We start from the raw sequence: 24,915 nt of genomic DNA, 5'->3' as shown, positions 1-24,915 counted from the left end.
GAAGAGAGATAGAATGGATATCATGGTGACTTAAAAAAGAGAAAATGTCATTAAAAGCTTATTTAAAAATAAATTATAGAAATCAAAAGAAAATTTAATCAAAGAAAATACCAGTAGGGGCAGAGCCAATACGGCAGAGTAAGAGCAGCGACTTGCTTGAGCTCTTGCCCAAAGCCCCTCCAAATACCTGTTTAAAGTGACTCTAAACAAATTCTAGAGCTGCAGAATTCACAAAATGAGAGAGTTTAATAAATCTCTAGCCAAAGACAGTCTGGAAGGTTGATGGGAAGGGTCTATCGCACCAGGCTGGGAGCAGAGCACAGTCTAGTATTTGCTGCACTGGCACAGATGGAGCCTGAGCAGGCCTAAGGAGACTGAATCACTGGCAGCTGTGGCAGTCTTCACACTTCTCAATCCAAAAACATCAAGGACAATTTGGAAGGTCAGAAAAACGCTGTTGGGCCTGTGTGAGGGAGGAGCATGGTCTGGCTCCTGTCCTGGGGCAGTGGAGAAGGCAGGGCAGAGCCTGCAGTGGCCACAGCAACAGCAGCAGCAAAAATGGCTGTTTCTGGAATTCAAGGTCACAGACTCTGGGGGAATCAAGCAGCTTATGAGTGGGGGATTGCAGGGATCTCTTTGCCAGTGATGAAGCAGGATTCCCTTGCTTTGCACGTGCTTGGATCTGGGTCACAATCATGGCTGGCAGTCCTGTGGTGAGGAGGAGTGTTGATATGGTGGAGCTTGTGGCAGCAGTGGAGAAGGAATCCTCCTCACAGTTTCAAAGCAAAAAAGAGTCCCTCTGGTTACTCGCAGACCAGAGTACAGACCAGGAGAGGAGTAAACACCTCTCCTTTGATCATACAACCTTGGAGGAGCTGCAAATTTGCAGGTCCCTGGAAATATTTCTGAAAACAGCTACACAAAACCACTGAAACTTGGGACAGCACACAGGAGTGTGCTCCCTCACCAATGGAAGCAGAGAACTACCTTGACAAAAAATTCAAAAGTAAAGTAAATTGGCTGGGAAAATGAGCAAACAGAGGAAAAAAACACAGACTATAGAATCTTACTTTGGGGACAAGGAAGATCAAAACATACAACCAGAAGAAGAAAACAAAGCCAAAGTTCCTGAATACAAAGCCTCCAAGAAAAAAATGAATTGGTCACAGGCCATGGAAGAACTCAAAAAGGATTTTGAAAATCAAGAGAAGTAGAGGAACAATTGGGAAGAGAAATGAGAGCGATGCAAGAAAATCATGAAAAATTTAGCAAACAACTGTTTGCTAAAAGAGGTCCAAAAAGGGAAGGAGAAGAAGAATGAAAAACAGAATTGGCCAAATTAAAAAGGAGGCCCAACAGCTCACTGAAGAAAACAATTCCTTAAAAATTAGAACTGAGCAAATGGACACTAATGACTGCATGAGAAATCAAGAAATTATAAAACAAAACCGAAAGGATGAAAAAATAGAAGACAATGTGAAATATCTCATTAGAAAAACCACAGACCTGGAAAACAGATCCAGGAGAGGCAATTTTAAAATTACTCTAATTCCTGAAAGCCATGATCAAAAGAAGAGTCTAGACATCATCTTGCAAGAAATGAGGAAAAATGTCCAAATATTCACTAATCACTTCCTGAAAGGAAAACTCCTAGGAATACTGTAGCCAAATTCAAGAGTTCTCAGGTCAAGGATTGCAAACAGCCAAAAAGAAACAGTTCAAGTATTGTGGAAACACAATGAGGATAAAACAAAATCTAGAATTTTCTACAGGAATGGATCGAAGGACTTGGAATGTGATATTCTGGAGGTCAGAGGAAGTAGGGTAAAACCAAGAATCGCCTACCCAGCAAAACTGAGTATAATACTTTAGGGGGAAGGGGGGAGAGATGGATATTCAATGAAATAGAGGCCTTTTAAGCATTCTTGATAAAAAGGCTAGAGCTGAACAAAAAAATGTGACTTTCAAATACAAGAAACAAGAGAAGCATGAGAAGGCAAACAGGAAAGAGAAATCATAGAGGAATATATTGAGAAAAGGAGAAAGAGATGTATAGAATGGGGTAAATTATCTCACATGAAAGAAGCAAGAAAAATGGAGGGAAAGAGGGGGGAGGTGAGAGGGAATAAGCAAACCTTAATTTCACTGGATTTGGCTTAAGGAAGGAATAACATAGGCACTCAATTGTGTATGATAATCTATCTTACACTACAGGAAATAGGGGAGAAGTTGATGGGAGGGATGATAGAAGGGGGGACAAATGAGAGGTAATCAGAAGTAAACACTTTTGAGGACGGACAGAGTCAAAGGAGAGAACAGAATAAATGGGGGGCAGGATAGAATGGAGGGAAATATAGTTAGTCTTTCACAACATGACTATTATGAAAGTGTTTTGCATGACTACACACATATAAACTACATCAAATTGCTTGCCTTCTCAATGGGGGTGGGTGGGGACGGAGGAAGGGAGAGAATTTGTAACTCAAACGTTTTAAAAATGAACGTTAAAATTGTTTTTACATGCGACTGGGAAATAAGATATATAGGCTATAGGGTGTAGAAATCTATCTTGGCCTACCAGAAGAGAGGGGAGGGGGATCAGAGAAGGGATGGGGTGAGACAGAAGGGAAGGCAGATGGGGGGAAGGGGTAATCAGAATGCATGCCATCTTGGGGTGGGGAAAGGGGGAGATCAGGAGAAAATATGGAGATCAAAATTTTTTAGAAGTGAATGTTGAAAACTAAAAATAAATTAATTAATAAAAAAAGAAAATATCAATAAGGAGACAATACACAACAATCATGGGTTGAAGCTAAGAGAATTGTGAAGACTGACTAAACCACATTGACTCCATGTTGTGACTCAATTTTGAATGTATCTCAGTTCCCTTTCTATTCAGTTATGGGTCCAGTCTAATTTCTATCTTGTAAGAAACCTTTATTCAGTAATAGGATTATGAGATAACTTAATTGTATTGTTTGAACCTAGCCCTGCATGACTTGCAAGCTAGATAACTTCTACCTGTTGCTTAAAGACCTTTAACTAAGGACCTAGGTTATGCTGATCAGAAACACAATGAGGTCCAAAGAACAACCCATATGAATTATTGAAAAACTGGCTGTGTACTGGTCAATCAGTTACTGTTTCCTTGTTCCTTTAATTGAATGCAGACATGTCAGAAGGCTTGAGACACCTCTTTTTCTGATTTCAAGGAATGGCAAGTGTTTGCTCTCCCCCTTCCAACTCTGAAAGTCTCTAATCTTTCCTCGAACTAGAAATCAGATTACCTACTCTTGCATCCTGATTTATATCCTGTTAAATGTTATTTTTTTAATGTTTAAAAAAAACATGTCTTTCCCTGAGTTCAGGGTACAGTGCCTAGCTGAGAAGTCCTGGTCTGAAATTGTTATGCAAGTGGCATGCATTGCTTAATAAATCAAAATACTAGGAAGCTCGAACCTTTGTTTGCACAATCATTTCATATTTTATTCCTCAAGAAATTCAGAGATAATTTTCCATTTCTAAGCAATTTTGGCAACAAAGGAACAAATCAATTAACTAAATATACATCTAGAATTTTGAAAAACAAATCAAAAATTCCCTCCATACACTATGCAACAAAGTAGTTCTTTAATTTTATGGGATTAATCAAAGAAAATTTTGATTTAATAAGTTCGGAGCTAGTTTTTTAAATAAAATAATAAAACATACACTCTACTAGCAGAACATGAAAAGTAATTAAGAAGCCTCTTAATGAGGGTGAAAAGGAGAGTGAAAACTTGGCATGAGGCTTAATATCAAAGAAACAAAAACAAAAACAAAAAAAACCTATGATCTTTTCAACTGCTGCCATCACTTCCTAGCAAATAGAAGAGAAAAAATGGAAGCAGTATCAAATTTTATATTCTTAGGCTCAAAGATCACTACAAATAGTAACTCCAGTCAAGAAATTAAGACACTTGTTCCTTGCAAGGGAAGCTACGGCAAATCTGGACAGCATACTAAAAAGCAAAGACATCACCTTGCTAGCAAAGGTCTGTATAGGCAAAGGCATGGCTTTTCTCATAGTAACGTATGGCTGCGAGAGTTGAACTTAAAAAAAGCTAATCACCACAGAATCAATGCTTTTGAATTGTGGTGTTGGAGAAGGCTTTTGAGAATCTCCTAGACAGCTAAGAGATCAAATCAGTCAACACTTAAATCAATTCAAGCTACTCAATGGAAGGTCAAATACTGATGCTGAAGTGTAAATACTGTGGCCACATAATGAGAAGGTAAGACTCACTGGAAAAGACTCTAATGCTAGGAAAGATTGAAGACAAAAGGAAAAGGGGATGGCAGAAGATGAGATTCATAAGAAGAGTCATGGAAGCAAAGAACATGAACTTGAATAGACTCTGAGATACAGTTGAGGATAGAAGTCTGGCAAGCTCTAGCCCATGGGGTCATGAAGAGTTGGACAAGGTAAACAAGTGAATAATAATAATCCTCTGGCTTTTGTATCCTGAACTGTGCATTTAATATACATTCAAAAAAGAATACTTTCCAGGATCTGAACTAAAAAAAGAATAGAAAAAAAAATGAGCTTTTTCTCACTTTTTCTTTGTTTAAGCGGAGAAGCATTTAGTTGAAATGGTCAAAATAACTATGATTAAGATAAACTATCTGACCATTCTGGAAGAAGATGAAATGTAGTCAGGAGTAATTCTGTCTAGGAATTCCCTTAGATTCAAAAATAGAAACAGTGGGTCCACAGATTATTATTTTTTACATATCAACAGCCAATTGGCAATCTTTTTGCTGAAATTAAGGTTTAGCAATAAACTTTTATTACTTTGGAATTATACTAAGACCATTCACAAACATAATCCAGAAAAAAAGGAACTCATCTACTTAAGAAATGAGAGAAATAATGCACATACATTATTAATCCTTCTATATATATTTATGGATCACTTAACCAACAATAGTGAAGACTAGACACGTTCTGCAATGTTCATGATCCCTCAAGCCTCTGCAAAATAGGAATTACATGGAAGAAATAACACAATTTTAGCTGTGTCCAAGTGTTAACAATTCAATGAGCTAACAACAGAGATGGCTAATTCCTAAACTTTAATAGACTCATTGCAAAGTCCCTCCCCACTCCTGCAACAGCACTGCACAAGGGATACATGGGTTTGTAACAGAGCTTATGGCTTCCAAAAGAACTAAAAACAAAAAACCAAAAAGCAGTAGTTTACTCTGGCTGGGACACCAATACATCAGTGCTCCATGCTAAAACAGAACTCAGTCAGAGAACTAAGCAAGAGAAGAAACTGGGGCAGGAGATATGTATGCATGGCTGTGTCCCATTCCACAAAGACTGAGGGAAAGAGTCCAGCTACCAGGTGGGGACAGTTCCATCCCCCAGAAGAGGCACCTGGGACAAAGACTTCCAGCTATGAAATGTGAACTACCTACCATAGGAGGAAGCTGAGATGGGTTTAAGATCAAGTCCCAAGAGAATCCATCATCAATGAGGATGGAATCAGAAAGGGAGAGACTGAGAATAGAAAGGAAAAAAATACTGAAATTGTCAAATATCTCAAAAGCAAGAAAACTTAATTAAAACCTTGACTAAAGACAGATAAATCAACAGGGAAGATATTAATAACAGAAGGTAATATGGCTTCTAGCTCAACTAAAAAACTCTATATATCTATGAATAAATAAATATTGCAAAGCAAAGCAAAATGAATCAACAATGAGACAGAGGACTCTATAGGTTCCCAAGAGCATGAAACCTTAACAAGATGCTTCTAAATGGTTTAAAAGAAAGATAAGAATTATGAAAGCAGAATTCATGGCCTACACAGCAGAAATGATCAGCAGATGAGAAAAACGTAAAACCATACTGGCAATTGTCACCAAAGAGAAGAAAAGCAAATAACAGATTGGAAATTAAAATACAAAGAAGTAAGAGACAATCAGGAAAATGAAAAGTAATATTCAATAATATTAAAAGAAAATATGATCTCCATAATCCAGAACACATTGATCTCAAAGACAGGACATGCACAGACAATTTAAGGATTGTAGATATCCCACAAGAACATGACAAGTCCAAAAATCTGAGAAAATTGCTGAGAACTTCTGAAACAGGACACAGCTTCAATTGAAGAATCTAGAAATTATCTTTAGAAAAACTGAACAAAATCATGTACTACAATCTCTGAGACATTTAAAAAATGCCAATGACTAACAATAAAAACTTCAAGAAACCAGGAAAAAGACACTCAAATATAAATAAAATTCAGATTAAAAAACTATTCTGCATCCATCAAAAACTGCAGAAAGGAATGGAACAATGTGTGGTAAAGAACAAAGGAGATAAAGATGCAAGCCAAACAGACTTAACCTGCAAACCTAAGCACTACAGAAAAAAAAGTATGTCCAATAAAAAAAAGGCATTTGAAGCATTCCTAGAAAGACTAGAACTGAAGATACTTAAATTTTAAACACCCCAGATAACAGACATACATAAAGGTAAATAACCAAGAAAAATAAGAAAATAATACTGGAGAGACCATTAAGAGATTTCCTTTTAAAAGCACAAAAGGAGACAAAGGTGAAAGCAGAATTCAAATAGAAATAATGATGGGGAAACAGAACTGGAACATTATGGACTAGACCTCACAATATCTAGCCTACAGTTGTATCAATATTTTAGCAGGACTAAATTACAGAATGGGAAAGAACATAAAAGGGAGATAAAGATATAAAGAACATAAGGGGAAATAACCTCTGTGGCCCATGTAAAAAATGATTATTTCTCTCTATTACTAATAACTAATCATCATATAGGGACCAAGATTTTTGCCCTTTTCTACTTCCTCATAGAGAAATCAATCAGTGTCGGAAATCTTAGGCAGCGATTTACTCAGGCTAATAAGACAATAAAAGAAATTCTAAGTTTGGGCTATGGGATACATTCCTGCTCCTACAGGTCTGGGAAAATGTTGATCCTCCCTTTTGTCAGACAGGTGATAGAGAAATTGTTAAGTCTCTTCAATCAAGATTTGGGTGACCCAAGTCATGCATCTGAAGACCCTAATTATAATATAGCTCAACCTCTCATTGTAATACCCATTTTCTCATTAATTATAAAGCAGAGTTGATTGCCACCCTGAGGAACAACTACTCTTCCATGGGCATAAAAATATGAGCTCATCACCATGAGGGGTCTTTGGTCTGAGAGAGACAGCCAAATGATGATCCTTTTATCAAAATTCTGGCATTATTAATACAATGATTAAATTACCCAGAAATTATGTCTCCTGAAACATTTTAAATGCCACATCTGGAAGAAGAGAGCTGAGAGCAGAATAGTTTGAGGCAAAAGAAGAATTTGAACCAGGAGGAAATAAAGGGGGAAATATTGTTTCAATAGTAGGAGGGGATTACCACTGATGAATGCTCCCATGGAAGAAGATATTCTATAAATGAAACTGGGGACCTTAAAATAGGCTAATCTTCAAGAATTTGGTACCTCAAAAAAAATTTATCTTGCCTCAGGAGAAGGGAAATGAGAATATCCCTGATAAGTCACAATCAGAAGATATAGGAGGATACAGAGAAGAGAGGAGATTTCAAGCAAGGGGAAAAAATCACCATGTGGAGGGCAAAGGTTAATAATATACTTCATAATGAGGAACCTAGAAAAAAATCTGACAGTGGAATAATACTATCTTTCTCATTTGCAAAAACTGGTATACACAACACAAAAAGGGGAGAAAGTTTTACAAGGCAATAACACAGAAATTTTTCCAAAAAAGGAAGAGTATCTTACTTGACTACTTAACTAAGAAGGGGAAAAAGAGGGAAAGAGTTAAATAAAAATAAAGGAAATTAATGATTTAAGCTAAATTACAAACCTAGAGAAGGAGGCAATAAGCATGAAGGGAGGTGAAGGAAGAGTCTTTGAGGGTGAGTGGAAGAGAGCCAGTGTAAGTTAAATTGCCTGAAAGTAGAGTGATCTAAAGTAACAGAAGAGAAATTGTACTTGGTTCACAGAGGAAAATGAGGGAATTTGGAAAAGGAAATAGGGACAAATGGAAGACAATATAAGCTTAACTATAATTTTATTGTGAATGACTTCAGCAATTCAATAAAAAGAGAAAACAATGCATAATAATTATGTAGTAGCAATTTCATTCACTACACATCAAAAATGATCATATTCAAGGTGAACTTCAAAGACTTTCATTAAGAAAATATTAGGGGGCAGAGCCAAATTGGCAGTGTAAAAACAAGGACTTAATTGAGCTCTCCCCCAAATTCCTCCAAATACTTGTAAAAAAAGAACTGTAAACAAATACTAGAGCTGCAGAATCCACAAAATGACAAAGTGAAACAATTCTCCAACCTAAGACAGCCTGGAAGGTCAACAGGAAGGGTCTATCGCACCACACTGGGAGCAGAGCACAGTCCAGCACGGGCTGTGCCAGCATAGACAAAACCAGAGCAGGTCTCAGGGGATTGAATCATGGGCAGCTGTGGTGATGTCCAGACACTTTGGTTCACAAACACCAAAGACAGCATAAGAAGTCAGTAGAAAAACTGTCAGACCTGAGTGAGAGAGGAATGTGGTCAGCCCCAGACTCAGGGCAGTAGAGGAGGTACAAAAGCAGCAGCAGCAGCAGCAGCTACTTCCGGAGCTCCTGGCCCACAGATGGCAAGGAGATAAAGCAATTGATTAGAGAGCAATTGCAGGGATCTCTTTGCTGGTACTGAGACAGGATTCTCTTGCTTTCCCCTGCTTGGATCTGAGTCCCAGTCCTGGGTTCTAAGGTAAGGAGTGCTGGTGTGGTGAAGCTTATGGTGCAACGGAGAGAGAATACCCCTCACAGTTCGAAGGCAAAAAAGAGAGCTTGTGATCACTCACAGAACAGAATGTAGGCCAAGTAGTAAACACCTATCCTTTGATCGTACTAGTTTGGAAAAACTGAAAATTTATAAGCCCCTAGAGGTATCTCTGAAAACAGCTGCAGAAAACTCCTGAAGTTTGGGACAGGATACCCTACACACAAGAAGCAGAATTCTACCTTAATAAAGAGTTAGAAAGTCAAGTATTTGGCCAGGAAAATGAGCAAACTGCATAAAAAATAAAAAAATAAAAAAATAAAAAAACTAAGACAATTGAATTTTACTTTGGTGACAAAGAAGATCAAAACATACAACCAGAAGAAGACAATAAAGTCAAAGCTCTTATATCCAAAGTATCCAAGAAAAATATGAACGGAAGAGCTCAAAAAGATTTTGAAAATCAAGTGAGAGAAGTAGAGGAAAAATTGGGAAGAGAAATGAGAGTATTGCAAGAAAATCATGAAAAATAAGTCAACTGCTTGTTAAAGGAGACCCAAAAATGCTGAAGAAAATAATACCTTAAAAAATAGACTAACGCAGGGGAGGAGCCAAGATGGCGGAGTAGAAAGACACACATATGCTAGCTCCCACAGCCCATAAAATACCTGTAAAGAAGAACTCCCAACAAATTCTGGAGCAGCGGAAGCCACACAACAATGGAGTGGAGATTTCTGTTCCAGAGAGACCTGAAAAACTGACATGGAAGGTCCTTCGCACACTAGACCCAGAGCAGAGCCCAGCCCTGCCTTGGCCGAACGGCACTGAGAGGAGCAGATCTGAGCAGGCTTCAGGGGCAGAATCTCCAGTGGCAGTGAAGGTCTCTCCACCCACAGGTGCCAAAGGTCAGTGAGAGAGTCTTTCTGGCTGGCTGAGAGGGGAGTGGGGTGTCCCCATAACTCATGCCCCCTCAGGAGGCAGCAGCCCAGGCAGCAGAGGACAGGGGCTCCCAAAGCAGGCAGGAGCCCACACTCACTGTTAAAGGTCTCATTGTAAACCCCCTGAGGGAATTGTGCCCTGCGTGGTGACCCTGCCCCCACCTGAGCAGCTGATATTAATATCACACTGAATAGCAGCCCTGCCCCTGCCGAAAGCCCTGAGGCTGGGAAGCAGCATTTGAATCTCAGCCCCTAAGCGCTAGCTGGGTGGAACTGGAGGCGAGATGGGTGTGGAGAGGAAACTCAGAAGTCAAGTAACTGGATGGGAAAATGCCCAGAAAGAGGGGAAAAAAAATAAGACCACAGAAGGTTTCTTTCTTGGGGAACAGGTGTCTCCCCCCATCCCTTTGGATGAGGAAGAACAAGGCATACTGTCAGAGGAAGTCAAGGGCCCACCCCCCAAAGGAGACTTAAACTTGGCTAAGGAAATAGAAGACCTTAAAAAACAAGTTAGCAGCTTACTAAAGGAGAACCAAAAAAAAAAAAATGCTGAGGAAAATAGTAGCTTTAAAAAGAGGCTAACTCAATTGGAAAAAGAGGTCCAAAAGCCAGCAAGGAGAAGGGGGGTTTAAAAAGCAGAATTAGCCAAATGGAGGAGAAGGTTCAAAAGCTCACTGAACAAAATAATTCGTTGAAAGAGAAAACTGAGTCCAGGGAAAAGAATGACTATGAGTTAAACCAAGAAGTTAGTAAACAAAACCAAAAATTTAAAAAAACAAAAGATGATGTGAAAGAACTCTTTGGAAAAACAGCTGACCTGGAAGACAGATCCAGGAGAAATAATTTAAAAATTATTGGGCTACCTGAAAGCCATGATCAAAAAAAGAGCCTAGATACTATCTTCCACGAAACTATCAAGGAAAACTGCCCTGATGTTATAGAATCAGAGGGCAAAATGGATACTGAAAAAATTCATCGATCATCCCCTGAAAGAAACCCAAACAGAGAAACTCCTAGGAATATTGTGGCCAAATTTCAGAGTTCCCAAATCAAGGAGAAAATACTACAAGCAGCTAGAAAGAAACAATTTGAGTATTGTGGAAATACAATCAGGATAACACAGGATCTGGCAGCTTCAACATTAAATGAACAAAGGGCTTGGAGTAGGATATTTCAGAAGTCAAAGGAACTGGGATTGAAGCCAAGAATCACCTACGCAGCATATCTGAATATAATACTTCAAGAGAAAAAAATGGACATTCAGTGATAGAGACAAATTTGAAGATTTCATGGCAAGGAAAAGACCAGATCTGTATTTAGAATTTTGACTTCCCAAGACATGAATCAAGAGAACCATGAAAAGGTAAACAGGGAAAAAGAAAAAAGAGAAAAATCATAAAAGACTCTCTGAAGCTGAACTGTTTACATTAATACATGGAAAGAAAATATTTTTAACTCTTGAATCTTTTCTCAGTATTTAGGTAGTCGGAGAGATTGTACACACACACTCACACACATACACATAGAGAGCACAGGGTGTGTTATATCAGAAGAGATGATACCACATACACACACAAATAAATAAATAAATAAATAAATGAAACTTAAGGGGTGTGAAAGGGAGTAATGAAACGGTGCAGGCTATAACTCATAAAAGAGATAAGAAAAATCTTATTCAATAAAGGAGATAAGGGAGAAGGTGGGGGGGAATAAAACTACTCTCCCCACATGTGGCTGAAGGAAGGAATAACATGCTCACTAAAATTGATATGAAAATTTATATCACACCACAGGAAAGCAGGAGAGGAAGCAACAACTGGAGCAAAGGGAATGTTAGAAGGGAGGGCAAATGGGAGAAGGGAGTCACTAGAAATAAACACTTTCGAGAAGAGACAAGGTCAACTGTAGGGGGGAAAAATAAGGGGGATAGGGTAGGTCAGAGGGCAATATAATTAGTATTATACAACATGATTACTATGGAAGTCTTTTGCAAAACAACACATGTTTAGTCCGTATTGAATTGCTTCCCCCCTTAGTGGGGCTGGGGAGGGAGGGGGGCAGAGAACTTGGAATTCAAAGTAGTAGAAACAAATGTTGAGAATTTTTACTGCATATAATCGGGTAATAAGAATTACAGGGATAGGGGTATGGAAATTTATCTTGCCCTGCAAGAAAAGAAGGAAGATGGGAATAGGACAGGGGTGGGGTGTGATGGAGGGGAGGGTACAATGAGGGAGGGAGCAACCAAAATGCAAGGTATTAGGAAGTGGGGAGAGGGGGGTGATGGGGGAGAAAAATTGGTCATGTTACAAAGTGAGGTAAAAGCAATTAGTATTAAAACAATAGACTGAATTAATTACTGAGAATAAATCAATGACATCTTTAGTTTGGAGAAAAGAATTTCAGTCTAAATTTCCAAGAGGAAGGTAACCTCCGACAAAATTTGGCATTGATGGAAAAGTCAAGGTTTTAATGGTAAATATGATTTTATGATTGCCATTAATCAGGAACTAGAACATGTATAGAAAGACATGTAAGCCACTTAAGACTTGCCTAAAAGATGTTCCTTAGCCAAAGTGAAACTATAGTCATATTTGAAACCTGGTTATTGGAACTTGCCACTTTTAGATGATGTGGGACTATTAAGTGACTGTTCTTCTGAGTCTGACTCCAGGTATGGGAAGCAAGAAAGGTGATCTGAGCCTCCATTACATGATGCCAGTATGCTCATGAGATGCTGGTATGAACTGCATAGGTGATCTCAAGGGAAGAGTGGGAGAGGAGCTGATCGGCATGGGCTGAGGTGGGAGTCTCCAGACTTAATTTCCCCAATGATACCTGGCAGACTTTAAGCCTGACTGAATACAAGTGGACAATCTACTCCTGCCTGGAACAGACATGAAATTGGGGAGATATTGTTTCCCTGAAATGTCCCTACTCTTGGTGGCAATTCCCTATAGTCAAAAGGTTTGTAAGCTTAATACCAGATCTATTCAATTATAGATTATGGGTAGAGGAACATCCGAGGCTGCCTAAAATTAAGCTATTAGGCATAGGACTTTAGACCAACAACATTGAGTTAGGGTCTTTTTATTCTTTGTAATGCTGAGGAGACAATTAGAGCAAGAGATTGTGAAGTTAGCAACATAAATATTATCTGTGTCTCAGTCGGCTTATGTTTAAAAAAAAAAAAATTCTTTTGTGGTCCATATTGTAAATGCTATAAAAAGATGTATCACCTGACCAAAAGTTTGAATTGCTTTATCTGTTATAAACTGTGTTAAAAATAAACAAAAAAAATAGACTAACCCAAATGCCTAAAGAGGTCCAAAAAGCCAAAGAGGAGAAGAATGCCTTAAAAAGCAGAATTAGCCAAATGGAAAAGAGGGTTCACAACCCCACCGAAGAAAATAATCCCTTAAAAATTAGAATGGAGTACATGAAAGCTAATGACCTTATAAGAAATCAAGAAATTATAAAACATAATCAAAAGAATGAAAAAACAGAAAACAATGTGAAATATCTCATTGGAAAAACCAATGACCTGGAAAATAGATTCAGGAGAAATAGTGTAAAAATTATTGGACTACCTGGAAGCCATGATAAAAAAGAAGAGCCTAGACATCATCTTGCATGAAATGATCAAGAAAAACTGCCCAAATATTCTAGAACCAGAGGGTAAAACAGATATTGAAAGAGTCCATCAATCGCCTCCTGAAAGAGATCCCAAAAGGATAATTCCTAGGAATATTGTAGCACAATTCAAGAGTTCTCAGGTCAAGGAAAAAATATTGCAAGCACCCAGAAAGAAACAATTCAAGTATTATGGAAAAACAATCAGGATAACACAAGATCTAGCAGCTTCTGTATTAAGGGATCAAGGGGCTTGGAATATGATATTCCAGAGGTCAAAAAGGAGTTAGGATTACAACTAAGAATCACTCACCCAGCAAAAGAGAATAAAATATTTCAGGGGTAAAAAATAGACATTCAAGGAAACAGAGAACTTCCAAGCATTCTTGATGAAAAAAGACAAGATCTTAATAGAAAATTTGATTTTCAAGTACAAGAATCAAGAGAAGCATGAAAAGATAAACAGGAAAGAGAAATCATAAGGGATTTATTAAAGTGAATTGTTTACATTCCTAAATGGAAAGAATATATTTGTAACTCATGAGATCTTTCTCAGTATTAGGGTAGTTGGAAGGAATACACACACACACACACACACACACACACATATATACATACACATATACATACATACATACATATATACACACACACACACACACACACACACACACACACACACATACATACACACACACACATATAGACCGAGGGCACAGGGTTACTTGAATATGAAGGGATGATATCTAAAATACAAAATTAAGGGGTGATAGGGGAATGTATTGAGAGAAAGAAAAAGATAGAGATAGAAAGGGGTAAATTATCTCACATAAAAGAGGCAAGGAAAAGCTTTTACAATGGAGGGAAAAAAGGGGAGGTGAGAGGGAATAAGTGAATCTTACCCTCATCAGATTTGGGTTAAGGAGGAAATAATTTACACATTCAATTGGGTATCTTATCCTACAGAAAAGTAGGGGTAAGGGGAAAGGGGGGAGGGGGACAATAGAAAGTAGGACAGATTGGGGGTAGTTGGAAGCAAATGCTTTTGAAAAGGGACAGAGTCAAAGGAGAGAATAGAATAAATGGGGGGCAGGATAGGATGGAGGGAAATATAGTTAGTCTTTCACAACAGCACAATTATGGAAGTGTTTTGCATGACTATACATCTATAACCTATGTTAATTGTTTGCCTACTCAATGAGACTGGGGATTGAGGGAAAAAGGGAAAGAAACTGGAACTCAAAGTTTTAAAAATAAATGGCAAAAATTGTTTTTACATGAAACTGGGAAATAAGATGTACAGGCAATTGGGTATAGAAATCTTTCTTGCCGTACAAGAAAGTGGGGGGGAGGGGATAAGAGGGGGAGTGGTTGGGGTGATAGAAGGGATGACCGACTAGGGGAAGGGGTAATCAGAATGCAAGCCATCTTGGGATGGGGGAGGGGAGAGATGGGAAGAAAATTTGGAAATCAAAGTCTTGGGGAAACGAATGTTGAAGACTAAAATAAATTAATAAGAAAATCAGGATAAAAAAAGAAAATATCAAAGTCCTTATTTTTAAAACTATAAGATTAATAACTGTAAACTTAAAATATTTAGATGCCTTGTGAATTAGTTGATAATGAGTACACCATATGCCCTGGTAGGTAATATCCAGGAACACAAAATTAATAAATCTTTAATATACTACTGGAACACACTCCTAAATTCCTATTCCAATGAATTCACACTATAAAAGAGAGGGTTTTCATAATGTCCTAAGAATGTCTTAATATTTTTAAAATTTGTTGCAACTTATTTATAAGGGAGCATACAAAACCAATTAAACTCTCTTGTCTTATATTCCTATCACTAAATAAACAAGTGAATTGATTTTTTTTCTTTAAAAATTTGTTACAAATTAGTGATAAAACCCTGAATATACTGGAAACCCCACTCAAATAAAACCATAGCAAGATTCTTACAAAAGCATAAAGTGAATATGCTAGTAATTTAATTTACATAGAAATAAAGCACTAGATCATTTCAAGGAAAAATTGCACTTGTGATACTATTAACATACCTGAAAGCCTCCTCCAATTTACGAATTTTCTTCTGAGAATCTCCTTTCTCTTTATCAAGCTCATCCTGGAAGCCTTGAACCTATCATTACAAAAAAAAATGTTGAAATTTTAAGTATAAATCAAAACAATGATAAGACATGGGGCAGTGCCAACACGACTATGGACAGGCAGCAAGCCAGTTGAAATTTCCCAACCTTGCCATCCTAACAACTTTAAAACTTCTCAACTAAAATTCTGGAGTGGCAGAGGCAACGAAAGGTAAAGTAAGACATTTGTCCAGCCTAAGAAAACTTGGGAGGTTGGAAGGAGGGCTCTGTGACACTGGTAAAAGGGCCAGGATTGGAGCATGACAAAAGCACCAGCAGTGGAGGTAGCTACATCAGTGGGAGCAGCAAAAGAAACTTTAGGACCAGATATGGTAAGAGACAGGGAGTCAGACAAGTGGTCAAAAAGAAATTATAAAGGATCCTTTGCTGGCATCGTGTATAGCTGGCACTGACAGGCAACTATATAAGGCAAAAGTGGTTCAGGGTGACAGTTTCAAAGTGGAGAGGAGTGATTGCTGTCAGTCACAAGGGAAAAGGAGTCCTGGTCACAGTTCTAAAGTAGAGAGGAAAGACAGCACTTGTGGCTGTGGGAAAGAAGGGTATCTGGTCAAAGTTCCAGGGCCAAGAGGAGCCATAGTTCCTGGAGGTATACGGAAATAAGAGCCCTTCCTGGGTATATATCAGAGCACATGTCAGACCATACCTTTCCATAAATCACATTACTTTGGAAGCCCTGAAAGCTTGCAGACCACTCTACCATGCAAAAGTAGTTCTGAAAAAGTCTAAAGCTTGGGACAGTGAATCCCAAACCCTAGGTGAACAGAGTTCAACTTGAACATAAAGTTCAAAGTAAAGAAAATAGGCTGGGAAAATGAAAAAACAATAAAAAAAAATTTGACCATTAAAAACTATTATTGTGGCAGTGAAGACCAAGACACAAACTCAAAGGCAGAGAAGCTACAAGCAAAGCTTCAAAGAGACAAATCCTAGTTGGACAAAAGCCCAAAAAATATTTCCAGGAGAAGTTCAAGAAAAAAGATAAGAGTAATAGAGTAAAAATTGGTATAAAAAGTGAGAGATGCAAGAAAATTATGCAAACAGAATCAACAGCTTAGTAAAAGAGGCATAAAAATACTGAAAATAATAACACACTAAAAAACAAAATTTGTGTGATGGTAAAAGAGATACAAAAATTCACTAAAGAAAAGAGCTTCTTAAAAACAGAATAGGCCAAATGGAGAAGAAGGTATAAAAATTCACTAAACAATTCCTTTCAAAGTAGAATTAGTTAAATGGAAAAACAGGTACAAAAGCTCACTGAATAAAATCATTCTGAAAAATTAGAATTGGGCAAGTGGAAACTAATAACTTCAGGGGACATCAAGAAACAATTTTTTAAAAGTCAAAAGAATAAAAAAAGAGAAAAAAACACTGGGAAAATTGCTCGCCTGGAAAAAAAGATGAAGGAAAGATAATTTAAGAATTACTGGACTACCTGAAAGCCATTATCAAAAAAAAAAAAAGAGCTTCAACCTCATATTTCAAGAATTATCAGTGAAAGTGCTCAGATATTCTAGAAACAGGGGGTAAAATAGAAATTGAAAGAATCCATTGCCCACCTCCTGAAATAGATCCCAAATTGAAAACTCCTAGGAATATTGCAGCCAAATTCCAGAGCTCCCAGGTAAAGGAGAAAATATTGCAAGCAGCCAGAAAGAAAAATTCAAGTATCATGGAACCACAGTCAAGATCACCCACGACTTGGCAGCTTCCACATTAAAGATCTGCAGGACTTGGAATATGATATTCCAGAAGGCAAAGAAGCTAGGATTATAACTAAGAATAACCTACCAGCAAAATTGAGTAAAATCTTTCAAGGGAAAAAAATGGATATTTAATGAAATAGGGTATTTTTAAGTACTGCTGATGAATAGACCAATGCTGAATATAAATTTTGACATTCAAACACAAGACTCAAGAGAAACATTAAAAGGTAAAAATGAGAAGAAGATGGTGTAGTAGGTCAGAAAATTTCCATCTCTTAAGATTTTCTCCCACAAACGAGTTAAAATAGCACATTAGGTAGAGCAAAGTGTAGGTGGAGATAAGTAAGCCTAGGGGCACAACCCAGGTCTTCCTGGGACAATTTGTGAAGATCAGAATAAAAATCCCAGGATGAGATTTGGTCCCTGTGAAGAATAAACACTTCCAGGCTAGGGTTCATTTTAACAACAAGTAGCTGTGAGGTCAAACAAAGTAAGATCATTTGCTGTTTTTGTTTTAGTATAATCACAAATATAATGCCTCTATTTGAATGTGATTAAAGAAGATCTTCCCCATCCATTGATGGGCCTGCCCAATGAAGGAAGCTTGACTGGGGAATTGTTCTGTAGGAGGGTCCAAGTACCTTTTGTTTTTTCTATTGAGGCACTGGGTCAGAGGGTCATACCCTCTGGCTCTGAAAAGTATATACATACTCTGAGGGTGAGATTTTACTTTGGGGGTTAGTTTTTGGATGAGACTCTGGGAAGCCACTACAGAGTCCCCCAGCTTTGAAAACTCAGATGTTGGTGCTTTCCTCTCTGGTAAAGATGTCTGTACATTAATGTTCAGGCAGTTTGGAAGCACTGTCTATTGATTTTTGCTTTCTCTGAAATTTTGATTTTCTCTGGTGCTTGATTAAAGTGATTGTTAACCCCTCAAAAGTTGCCTTTCCTTTTAGAGAAGCATATCAAAGAACCTATGGTAGCAGGCACCCCCCGTGTATGTTGGGGTGCTTACTGATACAGTGGCAAGCCACTCACACAACAAGTGACAAGCCTTGGGGTTAATTGGTTTGAGAGGCTACCTCACCCCCAGCCATAAGAACTTTTACCCTGTGGATATTAAAGGGAGTTGAGTGTTTGAGTCCAGGAAGATTGAGGGAACCTCTGCAGATAAAGAATGCCAGACTCAGCTGTGCTGCAAAGACCAGATCGGATAAGAAGGAACTAGCACACTCCCAGTGGGTGCAGAAGCAGTGGGGGAGAAACCACCTAGCTGCAGGCACTTGAAGGAGGTTGGATGTTTGGATTTGGTTCCAAGCAGGAGGAGAGAACTGAAGATCTGGGGCAAGATGCACCGTTTTCCATACCCCAGGGTTAGAGGTGATTACAAAAAAAAAGCTACAAAAGATGTACAGATAAAAATGTACCATAGAAAACTATTATGAGAATGGAGATAATCAGGGTTCATCTTCAGAGAAGGATATTGAAGTAAAGAAACCCCCAAAGAGTAATGTCAAATGGTCATTTGCCCAAAAAGAATTCTCAGAAAATCTTAAAAAAGAGTTTAAAAACCAAATGACAGAGATGAAGGAAAAAAATAAAGAACAATCCAAGAAAACAGGAAAGTTATAATAGGAAAGTCAACCAGTTAGAAAAGGAAATCCGGAATCTTAAGGAAGAAAATAACATCTTGAAAATCAGAATTGGGCAAAGCCAGAGAAATTAAGAGATCAAGAAATAATTAAACAAAATATGAGTAATGAAAAAATAGAAGAGAAAGTGAAACATTTTGTAAGAAAAACAACAGATCTGGAGAATAGATCAAGAAGAGAAAACACAAAAATAATCAGACTAAATGAAAGTTATGAACAAAAAAAAGAATAATACAAGAAATTAAATAAAATTGTCCTGAAGCATTAGAACAAGGGGGGAGAGTAGAAATAGAACAAACCCATAAATCACCACTTAAAAGAGATCCTATGAAGAAAACTCACTGGAATATCAGTCAAATTCTGAAACTCCCAGCTCAAGGATAAAGTATTAAAAGCATCAAGATTAAAACAATTTAAATATGGTGGTACCACAATTAGACTCACACTAGACCTAGCAGCAGAGACATTAAAGAACCACAGGTTTTAGAACGTAATATATCGAAGAACAAAAGAACAGGGCTCCAACTGAAAATGTCATATCCTGCAAGGTTCAATATTATTCAGAATTTTTAAAAATGGACATTTCATATACTTTCAAGACTTTGTTAACAAAAATCCTGAACTTAATAGAAGACTTGACCTGCAAAAACCAAAAGAAATATAAAGTATATACCAAAGACTGATTATAAGGGATTCATAAGGACAGACTCTTTACTTTAGTATATATATATATATGTCTGGGGCAGCTAGGTGGTGCAGTGGATAGAGTACCAGTGCAGGAGTCAGGAGGACCTGAGTTCAAATCTCACCTCAGACACTTGACACTCACTAGCTGTATCACCTTGGGCAAGTCATTTAACCCCAACTGCTTCATCCTGGGTCATCTCCAGTCATCCTGATGAATATCTGGTCACTGGATTCAGATGACTATGGAGGAGAAGTGAGGCTGGTGATCTGCACAGCCCTCTCTCACTCAAAAAACAAAGTCAAGTGCAAGTCATGTCATCATTTTTGTGATGTCATGATATTCTTCAGCAACGAAGGACAAACACACACACACATATATGTCTATGATTCTTATTAATAATAGGTAGTACATAAACAAGATTGGGGGAAACTTGAGTAGGATATTAATTTAAAAAGTAAAACCATTTAGCAACAGCTAAAAAGAGTAAATATTTTATACAAATGAAGTACAAAAGGAAGAAATGATACAGAAGAATTAGATGGAGTAGGAGGGCTGGTAGTTCTGGTAACCTACTGTCATTGGGAATGGGTTTAAGAGGGAACAATACAATACAGAGTATAAAATTCTTCTAAATTCAGAAGAAATAAAACAGTAGGGCCATAGGGAGGGGGAGAGATCAAGGGAGGGACCTTTAGAGGTGAGGAGGAAGTAATAGGCAAAAGGGGGCATAGAATGGTGTTTAGATTTATGGGAATGGGAGGACAGGGGAGAGTTCCTTAGAGGGGAGTACAGAAGTAATAGGAGGGCAAGGTAGTGCGTAGAAGAAAAGTAGAGGAGGCAGGAGGGATAGGAAACAAGAGATATGCACAAAAATAAAAAACAAAGATCAGGAGTAGAATTATGTTTGGGAAAGTATATGTATGTATATATGTATGTATATATCTATAGCTAAAAAGAAACGTACCTAAACTTTTTTATAGCTTTACGGGAGGGGGAAGAGAAAAAAAGAACAAAGTAAAAAAGTGTATAGGAGAGAACAAAAAAACTCACAAGAAAGCAAAGAAAAAAATGGACAATTTCCAACACAAGAGTTATTTATCATACAGGCTTTCTTGAAATGAAAATTTATTGTTACATAATTTTAACCCTCTCTTATAAGTTCTACTATGCACATGACGTTTTTTTTTTCCTTTTTAATTTTGTATTTAAGTTCCAATATTTAAGTCGATGACATATTTTTGGTGCTTTTCTCTATTCTGTATTTGCGTTCTAGCATTTGAGTCTAAAATAGAATTTTTTAAAAAAGGTAAACATGAAAGAGTAATCACAAGAGACTCAATAAAGTTATGCTGTTTAGATTCCTATATGGGAAGATATTTCATGTTACTACTAAGAACATTGTTATTACTATGGCAGTTAGAAGGAATATACATAAACACAGAGCACAGGTATGAGCAAATTATGTTGAGATGGTCTCCCAAAAAAATGAAGGAGTGAAAAAGAGGTGTGCACTGGGAGAAGGGGGAAGCGAGATAAAATGACAAAGTTTCTGACATAAAAGAGGTAGACAAAGAAGAGCTTTTACAATGGGGCGTGGAGAGGAGTAGGAGGGAGTTGGCAGGTGAAGTTTCAACCTTACACTCACTGGAACTGGTTCAAAGAGAAAAGAATACACACACACACACACACACACACACACACACACACACACACGCACGCACACATTCACTCAGTTGGGCACAGAAATCTTACTGAATAGGGAATTAATAGGAGCAAGGGTTAAGAGATATGGGAACAGCAAAGGAATGATAAAAAGTAGTACAGATAAAGGAAGGCTCTGTTCAGAAGCAAAACAGACTTTTGAAGAGTGAGAGAATAAAAAGAGAAAGAAAACGATAAACAGAAGATGGAGGGAAATACACAAATCATGACTGAATATAAATGGAATGAGATCACCCATAAAATGGAATCAGAGAGGAGAATGCAATAGAACCCAGAATCCAACATCATGCTGTTTAGAAGAAACATAGTTGAAAAAGAAAGACACAAAGTTAAAATAAAGTGCTGGAGCAGAATTTATTATACTTCAGCTGAACTAGAAAAAGGCAAAGGTAGCAATCAATCTCAGACAAAACAAAAGCAAAAACAGACCTAATTAAAAGAGAACGGCATTTTGACAAAAGATATCATAGACAATGAAGCAATATAAATTTTTTTTTGCAGCAAGTTTCTCTGATAAAAGCCTTATCTCTCAAATATGTAGGGAATTGAGTCAAATCTATAAAAATAAGTCATTCCCCAATTGATAAATGGGAAAAGGATACAAAGAGGAGGTCTTCAGAAAAAAATCAAAGCCATATGAAAAAATCTTCTAAATTACTATTGATTAGAGAAATTCAAATTAATACAACACCAATGAACCACCTCACATCAATCAGTAATGACAAATGAGATAAAACAGGTATATTAACAACTGGCAATAGAGTTGTAAACTGGTCCAACCATTCTGGAGAGCAATTTGAAAGTATACCCAAAGGGTAATGAAACTGCATACTCTTTGAACAAGCAATACCACTGTGAGGTCTGTGTCCCAAAAGAGTCACAGAAAAAGGAAATGGATCCATATGTAGAAAAATATTTATCCAACTCTTTTATGGTGGAAAAGAATTAGAAATTGAGGGAATACTCATCAACTGGGGAATGATTGAACAAGTTGTGGTATATGATTGTGATGGAGGACTCCTGTACTATAATAAATAATGAGGGGGGTGGTTTCAGAAAAAACACAGCAAGACCTATATGAACTGATACAAAGTGAAGTGAGAAGAATCAGGAAGTTGGTGAGAGCAGTTAGGAGTGGCGGAGAGACGATGCAAGCATGCAGGCAGATCTCTTGTGAGTGTTTCCTTGCCGGAAGATCCCACCAGGGCAGGGGGGAGGTTCGGGAATGGTTTTATCCCCTGCAGTGGTAATGTGTATTGACTTCTTAGTTACTGTGACAGATTTGGCTTTCTGATATCGGAATAAATGTTTTACTTCTGCCTTCTATATGGAGAGTCTGTTATACTTTGTGATTCAGAATTATGCAGGCATATTCATGATGGCCAATGGTACTGTGAATATTGCCTTGGCAATATAGGAGAACAGAAGGATGATGGAGCCTTTGAAATAAAAATGCAAATTTGAGGGAGAAGGAGGAGGAGAAGGAGGAAGATGATTTAGGAAGAAGGAGAATCAGTTCATTTTTGGATATTTTGAGTTTAAGATGTATCAGGACATCCAATTAAAAAACAATCAACAAAGGAAGACTGAAGCTCAGGAGAGAGTCTAGGGCTAGGTGCATAGACCTATGTGTCATCTTCATAGTAGAGATGATAGTTAAATCCATGGCAGTTGATGAGGTTATCAAGAGAAGGAGTGTACAGGAAGAGAGGAGAGCCAAGGACAGAACCTCTAGGTAAAAAAAAAAAATTAGAGATGAGATATGGATGATGAAATAGAAATGGACATTAAGAAACAGTGGTCAGATAAGAAACCAGGAGAGTAGCATCACAACAGCCCAAAGAGATAAGCATATTCACAAGAAAAGGTAGCCAACAGTATTAAATACAGCAGACAGGTCAAGAAAGAGTGGGACTAATTTTTTTTAAAGAGCTTTAGATTTGACAATTAAGAGGTGATGGTAACTTTGCACAGGGCAATCTCAATTTAGAGATGAGTTCAGAAGTCAGACTACAAGGAGTTGAAGAATGAGCAAAGAGGAAGTGAAGGCAACAAGTATAGAGAGCTTTTTCAAAGCTTTTGGCTAAGAAAGAGAGGAGATCATGAAGGGAGAAATCTAATGAAGAGTTTGGGGATTTTTTTGAAAGAACAGAGTATATTTGGATATGTTTGAAGACAAGAGGGGAGGAAACAGTTGACAGAGACAGGCTGAAGATTAGATAAAGAGGAAGGACCTTTGAAGACTTATTCTCTTGGGGAGAGGAGAGAAAATCAGGTGCACATGCTGAGAGGTTGGTCTTGGAAAGAAGGACCAGCTCTTTGTCAGAGACTGGAAGAAAGTAAGAAAAAGTAGGAAATGATGTCAAGGGCCTTTCACAGGAAGAGAATGGGAAAAAGGGGGTTCATATCAAATAGCTTCAATTTTCTTAATAAATAATAATAATAAAATATGCTAAGCACTTAACAAATATTGTTTCTTTTGATCCTCACAACAATTACAGAATTAGAAGGTACCAAAGAAATAATCCATTACAACTTCTCTATTTGACAGTTAAAGAAACTAATGCATAGAAATATTAAAGTTACTTGTTCAGAGTGACAGCGATTATGAGGCAATAATATAAACTGATGAATAAAACATCAAACATTTTCTTGTCTTTTTACAACAATTCTATGTTTGCACAATTTTAAAAATATGAAATGCATGTACATAAGATAAAAAGAGCACATAGGAATACAAAATTAGGTAGGAATAATATTACATAAATCAGAGATTACAGGAGGTATTTGTAAGTAATCTAAGAGAGCACCCAGTCTAACCTCTCAATTTAACTGAATAAAAATAAGGATAATCACCAAAATCAACAACAAAATTTATATCATGCCCAAAGGTTTACAGAGCATACGTTATTTCAAAACTGAGGCTTAAAAAACTTAAATGACCTGTTCAAGGAAATACAAGTGATCAATAGCAAAGTAAAGTCCTTAAACTCCACCTCCATGGCTCTTTCTGCTGTACCACACTACATCAAATATCTAAGCACCACAACTAAGTAGGGTCAGAGAAGGAGACAGATGCTCTACAAAAGTAATTTCTAGAAGAGTGGAGATTACTCCAAGTGCCAAAGCTTTTAAAATTTTTAAATATGCTTAAAGTCTATCTATACCCTTCTCCTATTATCATCAATCACATTATCAGAGCTAGTTCGATTTGAACCCAGACCGAAATCTGGCACTCTTTTCACTATACCATAATAACTCTTATTCTCTTTTTTCCCAGAAAAAGTCTGAATTTTTAAAAAATTTTATTCTCTTTTGAGTTCCAAATTCTCTCTCCCTTCACACTCCTCCCCATCTATTGAGAAAGCAAGAATAATACTCATTACACATACGAAATTATGAAAAATATATTTCTGCATTATTCAAATTCAAAAAAAAAAGAGAAAGAGAAAAAAGATGTTTCAATCTGAACTCTGTGCCCATTGGCCCATCTTCTGTCTAGAAGTGGATGATATTTTTTATCATTAGTTTTTTGGAATTATGGTAGATCATTGTATTGAT

At 37.4% G+C, this 24,915-nt stretch overlaps 1 protein-coding gene across 3 annotated transcripts in view; it reads right to left on the bottom strand.

Annotated features, from left to right (window-relative positions):
- The window catches only part of CEP112 (centrosomal protein 112), a 587,248-nt gene that overhangs the window by 388,278 nt on the left and 174,055 nt on the right, over nt 1-24,915 (bottom strand). For all 3 annotated transcript variants that reach the window (XM_072645484.1, XM_072645485.1, XM_072645486.1), the window contains one exon: nt 15,479-15,558. In XM_072645484.1, the coding sequence (XP_072501585.1) occupies nt 15,479-15,558 (80 nt within the window). The remainder of the gene's footprint in view (nt 1-15,478; nt 15,559-24,915) is intronic.

This window comes from Notamacropus eugenii, chromosome 2 (assembly GCF_028372415.1).
Source record: "Notamacropus eugenii isolate mMacEug1 chromosome 2, mMacEug1.pri_v2, whole genome shotgun sequence".
In the NCBI taxonomy this organism is placed as follows: Eukaryota; Metazoa; Chordata; class Mammalia; order Diprotodontia; family Macropodidae; genus Notamacropus; species Notamacropus eugenii.
Note: the sequence above shows the minus strand (reverse complement) of the source record. Positions and strands in the feature narration are given on the sequence as shown.